Source organism: Halichoerus grypus, chromosome 6, assembly GCF_964656455.1.
Source record: "Halichoerus grypus chromosome 6, mHalGry1.hap1.1, whole genome shotgun sequence".
In the NCBI taxonomy this organism is placed as follows: domain Eukaryota; kingdom Metazoa; phylum Chordata; class Mammalia; order Carnivora; family Phocidae; genus Halichoerus; species Halichoerus grypus.
Genome location: NC_135717.1, coordinates 29,536,336 through 29,542,595, shown reverse-complemented (window position 1 = coordinate 29,542,595; position 6,260 = coordinate 29,536,336). Strand labels below are relative to the sequence as shown.

The 6,260-nt window shown below is 45.6% G+C and overlaps 1 protein-coding gene across 3 annotated transcripts in view; it reads left to right on the top strand.

Annotated features, from left to right (window-relative positions):
• Positions 1-3,163: 3,163 nt before the first annotated feature.
• ERCC4 (ERCC excision repair 4, endonuclease catalytic subunit) overlaps positions 3,164-6,260 on the top strand; it is a 30,358-nt gene continuing 27,261 nt past the window's right edge. Inside the window, exons 1-2 of one of the 3 annotated variants that reach the window (XM_036123905.2) lie at positions 3,164-3,400; positions 4,746-4,926. In XM_036123905.2, the coding sequence (XP_035979798.1) occupies positions 3,194-3,400; positions 4,746-4,926 (388 nt within the window). In that variant the 5' untranslated portion in view covers positions 3,164-3,193. Of the gene's footprint in view, positions 3,401-3,420; positions 3,577-3,693; positions 3,807-4,745; positions 4,927-6,260 lie in introns of those variants that run through there. The other 2 variants (XM_036123907.2, XM_078074786.1) reach the window with 2 other exon arrangements.

The window sequence follows — 6,260 nt, the reverse complement described above, 5'->3', positions numbered from 1 at the left end:
TGTGTTCTCGTGGGCAAAAAACTGAAACTTACAAAGTGACCTAGAGGGGAGGTGGCTGTGGGGATCAGAACCATCTAGAAAATAAGGAAAGTTTTGCAGAATTATTATGACAGAGGCACAGGAAAAGAGGAAGAAGAAGAAGAAGAATCCCATCACCTTAAGTTGAAAACTTTTTCCAGGGAAAAAACTAAAATGTCGAGACAGAATCTGTGAGAATTTCTAAGTCCATGTCCCCAGAAACCAAATTTTGGCATTAAGCGTTGCCCACCACACACATATTAAATCTAGAATTCACAAGTTAATAATTGTTAGTGCTGATGAAGTATTTATATAGCACCTGGGAACTGGTATTGGTTTTGGTTTTATTATAAAAGCAATATAAGCTCATGGTAAGAAAAACCAACAGAATAGCAAGGAATAAAATAAAATATAAAGGTCTTACTCTGAGGCCAATCACTCATTTCAACTCCCCAGAAGCAACTGCTTTTGTTAAGAGATTCAGTTCCAGAGCTCTCCCATGACTGCATGGGAAAATATTGTTTGTTTGCTAATGTTTTTAGACAAAGGGGACTGTGCTCTATATTAATGTCGTGTAACTGCTTTCTTCAGTATATAATCACATGTATTGGGTAGCTTGCCACATGATATCCCACTTATTAGAGATGCATGCATGCTTTAATTAGTCTCCTACTATTGGACATGTAGCTGAAATATCTGAGAAATAATGATAGTCCCCAAAATGATTTGACATATAAACATCTTTGTACAGAAGCTCCCGCTAGAATATAAGTTCTATGGTGACGAAGATGTCGCCTGCTTGGTTCACTGATGAACCCCTAGCATTGGGTACATTGCCTGACATACGGCAGGTGCCCTATAAATGTTTGAGTGAATACATCTTCGTGTGTATATCTATACAGGTAATTACATTTTACATATATGTTGACCAATCACCCTCCACAATTATTGCTTCCCTATATACTCCCATCTAAGTTCTCTTCTGTTTGGTTTTGGTCTCCTGGGGACATCTTAAAGCTCAGTGTAGTAGAAATAATGAATGATTGTCTATGTTTCCCATTGTTGCTGTACCTAGTTAACATGAATTTAGTGGCTTAAAATGACACCAGTTCATTATCTTCCAGTTCTGGGGGTCAGAAGTCCAAAGTGGGTTGTCGAGGCTGCGTGTTCCTTCTGAAGCTTTTAGGGTAGAATTCATTTTCTTGCCTTTTAAGGTTTGCGTTCCTTGGCTCTTGGTCCCTCCTACATCACTCCAACCTCTGCTTCCGTTGCCACATCTCTTTCTCTGATTCTGACCCTCCTGTCTCCGTCCTTCCTTTATATGGACCCTTGTAATTGACACGGGGCCCACCTGGATGACCCAAGATAATCTCCCCATCTTGAAATCACATCTGCAAAGTCCCATTTGCCACTGAAGATAACATATTCACAGGTCCCAGGGATTACGACATGGATATCTTTGGGGAGCCATTATTCTGCCTACCACAGCTTGGGAATCAGGTTTCAACTTCATTGTCACTTCAACACGCACACCCTAAAGTTGTGTTGTGTTCCCACTTACCACGTCCCGAGCTAAACCTAAGCAATATACCAACTCGCTCAGTGGCCTTGCCCAAGTTATATAACCTCCCTGAGGCTCCATTCTCCCACTCTCAGAATTGGAGAGATTAATACTTGTTTCCTAGGAAATGCTGCATGTAGAATATTGCAGGCAAACCTTTCCATTCAACCAGCATTCAGGAATTATTGCATGCTGTTTTAATCTCGACAAAATGTAAGTAAAATCCTGGTTAAGCAGAAACGGCATAGATCTTCTTGCAAACTGCTGATGCGAATGTAAATTGGTACAGGCTTTCTAGAGGGTAACGTAGCACTGCGAATGTAATGAAAAGCCTTATGTTTGTTCTCTTTATCCCACTAATTACCCATTCTAAGTGTATCTTAGGGGCATGGTTGAATTTACGTACTAAAATATTCGGTGAAAATTATTTATAATGGGGTGGAGGGCTGGAAACAAACTAAATGTCCACAAATAAGGGCTTAGATGAATAAGCGTGGTACCTCCTCATGACAGAAATCTCATCAGCTGTGTGAAAGGATTTTGTAGAATACTAAATACCATGTTCGGAGGTTTGTCAAATGTTAGTGACAAAGTTGGAACCCTGCCTTATTTATGGCCTCAAATCAATAGAAGAACTGTGTGGTGAGAGAGTGTACATATAAAGAAAACAAAAAAAGATTGAAGGTATACAGCTAATGATGTTACAGTGGCTATTTCTAGGTCATGGAATAACGAGTGATTTTCGTTTTCTAACAAGGAAGGCTGGGGGGCAAAGGGATTTTCCACACAGAACAATTCTTCTGGTTGGATTATCAGACGGTCCTTGTATAGAACAAAAACTTCCGAAGGTGTCCCTCTAGTGGAAGAAAGGATGCGGCTGCTGCGGGGACACCTGGCTGCGACTTTTTATTCAAGACCTTTCGAGAGAAACAAGAGCCTGAAAGTAGTAAACTATTCTGGATATTCCCCAAAAAAAATGTTAACAGGGAGGCAGAGGCCAATTGCAAAAGGAAGTCAAACCTCACCGTAGGAAACAGGGGCTATTAATTCTCGGCGCGCTTGGAAGACTGACAATTAGCATTTTCATTGCCAAGGTCGGGGAACTACGCTCCTTGGGTTTAGTTCTCCTCTCCTTGCTTTTGGGTAGCTTTGGGTGCTCGTTGTAGATCCAGGCCGCCCAACTCTCAGACCGAAGGGACAAAGCAAGGGGGGTTCACTAAAGCCTCGGGGCTGGAGCCTGAGGCTTGGAGATGACACCTGTCAGGAGCGCTGGCACCTCCTCCGGACTCTGCGAATCTTCGGCCCCACTCGGCTCCTCTTCGGCTAAGTTCGGCCGGCGCTCCTCCCGGCGGCAACTCTCCTCTTTGGGCTGAACTCCGCGGGCTCTCACCCTGTCGGGCGCGGCTCCCTTCGGCTTCCTTCGACCGAAGCTCGTCTGGGGCTCGGCTCTCCTCGGCGGAGCTCGGCCCAGGCTCGCCTCCGGCTCGGCTCTCCTCGGCTGAGCGCGGCCTACGCTCGGCTCGCGCTCGGCTCTCTTCGGCTTCCTTCGACCGACGCTCGTCTGGGGCTCGGCTCTCTTCGGCCGAGCTCGGCCGCGGCCCCGGAAGGGCGCTCATGGAGCCGGGACTGCCGGCTCGGCGGACAGCTATGGCGCCGCTGCTGGAGTATGAGCGGCAGCTGGTGCTGGAACTACTGGACGCGGACGGGCTGGTAGTGTGCGCCCGCGGGCTGGGCGCGGACCGGCTCCTCTACCACTTCCTCCGGCTGCACTGCCACCCGGCGTGCCTGGTGCTGGTGCTCAACACTCAGCCGGCCGAGGAGGTGCGGCCGGCCGCGCGGGGGGCAGAGGGGACCCCGAGAGCGTTGGGGGCCTCCTGAACGGATGCAGGCCCTGGCGCTTCTGAGAGCGGAGACGGCCCCTGGCGCCGGGGGGAGGGCGTTGAACGGGGGTCTCTGAGGCAGATGCGGGTCCGTGCCACAGCTCGAGGACACAGAGGGTAGGCAGGGTCCCGAGGAGGATGGAGGTTCCTGACACGGACGGGAGGGCTTTGAATGGGGGTCTGCGTAAGGCAGTTGCAGGTGTCTGTCACGGATGCAAGGACACTGAGACGGATGGAGGGGCTCTGAGAGGAGCAGGGGAGTCATTTGAGGAGAATGGGGGCGGAGAGAAGGATTGGAGGTCCCTGAAGAGGACAGGGATGTCTAGAGAAGGATACAGACAGGAACGGTGAGGGAGTCCCCAAGCTGGGTATCACGGGGCTTGTTGGGGTCGGAGGAGCGGGATCAGTGATGGGGATGGAGGAACCTCACAGGGTAATTGCGGGGTGTGAAAGGAGATGCTGGGGCTGGGGAGAGCCCTGTAGGGAAGGGGAGGACTGGGGGGGTTCACCGGAGCTGGGGGGAGAGGGGCATTGGATCAGAAGGGACGGGAGCTGGAAGCTGACGATGTTGGGGAAGGGCACCTGCGGTTAAGGAATGGAGGACACTGAAGACCGAAGGGGGATACACCTCTGCTAAGACAGGGGGCTCGGTATTGAGAGGTGGCACAATCTGTTCCGACGAGTCTGATGAGCCCCTTGCTAGAGCAGGTGGCCAGGAGGAAGATGTCCGCAGAGAATGAGCACAGACTCCTTGAGGGTGGAGATCTGTCTGATTTGTCTAGGTATCCCCAGTACCCCACCTAGAGCCTAGCACAAGGCAGGGCCCCCAGCAGAGGAAGTGTTCAACTGAAGATACAAAGGGCCAAGTTGCCGTTGACATGAAATCCGCTCTGGGGTGGATCGGGACAGAAGTAGCAGTCTAAAATACCACCCGGGAAAAGGATTCCTTGTGATGTCCTCACATAGTTCGCTTGCCTGCAAACCTGGCTTTGGCGGGACGTATTTTGTAGCTAGCAGAAGTCTTTTAACCGAGGGTTTAAAGCTCCTTTTTTGTTGTTAAAATGCTAATAACAACTCAAGTGCAATGATTCCTTAGTGCAAACCCCAAAACAAAACAAAAATAAAAGCCTGGTTAAATATAGATGATCGGTGGATCAACGTAAAGTAGTAACTTGGTTTGTACATTCCTTAAGTGTATTGTCTCTCGTTTTATATTCAAAGACCTGCAACCTAATAAAAACTGCCCTGTATTCAACAGCCTACTAATCAAATTTGGTTTGATTTAGGAGTACTTTATCAATCAGCTGAAGATTGAAGGAGTCGAACACCTCCCTCGCCGGGTAACAAATGAAATCACAAGTAACAGTCGCTATGAGGTCTACACACAAGGAGGTGTGATATTTGCAACAAGTCGAATACTTGTGGTCGACTTCTTGACTGATAGAATACCTTCAGATTTAATTACCGGTAAGAATTTGAAACCTTATGATTTGTATATAAATTGGCACTCTTTTGTGTCTGTCCCCTCTGCTAAACTAAACTAGAACCTCCTTGTGAGCAGCACTGGATGTTTTTGCTCTACATTGTGCTTCCAGTTGTTAGCACAATACCAGACACATTTTAGATGCTTAAAAAATATTTGTGGCCCGAATAAGTAACTAAATTAGTAAGTAAAGTAAGAATGACTCTTCCTTGTTTCCTAAACTCATATCTGGTAAATACTTGGTAGTTGGCTGGCCTTTTAGAACCTAATCAGACTCGAAATGTTTACAAATATTCTTTGTATATTTCCTAAAATATTTGGTTTTCTCTCTAAAGAGTTTTTTCCCCCCATGATTTGAAATTAAACCAAGCAGTTGCTTAATTATTTTGAGAAGTATGGTTTAGTTTTAGTTAGAATTAATATAGAAAAGGAATTATTTTTCATTATTATTCGTCCTTTTGGAAACCTTTTCTAATTTTTCCCAAAGGTAACCTGAGGGCCCTAACTCGCTGCTCTCAGATTACCCTTTGCTTCTCCCCAGTCATAGCAGTAAAGAACACTACATTATCTTTGCCTGTTTGTTTGTCTGTCTCACTCATGAGATAACAAGCTTCATAAGTATAAGGGACAACTTGTTCATCCCAGGCTAAGTAACTAGTACAGATATTTGTTGGATAAAATGATGCATGAATATGCTGTGACCTTCAGTGAACTTCTGGAGGGCAGAGAGACTGTGGTATTCATAATCATACTTCCCATTATGGCCCTGAATATAGAAGACCCTCAAGAAATATTTAATGAATAAATGTATGAACGAATGCTTTTTGTGGTTCATGGTAAACTAATTGAAGAACAGTGTTGTTATAGTTTTGTAACATTTATAATTGTCATCAGCCAGGCCCAGGCGGTGAGGTCTGACTCACCTGGCTTTGAATGATGATGCCACCACTTACAAGCAAGTTACTTAATTTTAATAAGGCTCAAGTCTTCTTTTCTTTTTCTCATTTCTTTAAATTGAGAAAATAGCACTTCCCAGAGTTATCATAAGGATTAAATGAGTGAAAATAAATTGTTCAAGATAGTGCCTGGGACATACTAAACAGTAAATAATAGCAAAAAAAAAAAAAAGTATTGGCTTTTCATCACCAGAAATTCTGATACATCATAAAGTCTTTTACTGGTTGCTGCTTTCTTCTCAGCTTGGTTTTATATTTATTTAAGTGGATAAAATGGGGAGGGAAATGTACTGGAACCACCACTAGATGTCAGTATTGCTCTGACTTTTAGTAGCCGTTTAACCCAATTAGGCAGAGAGCAA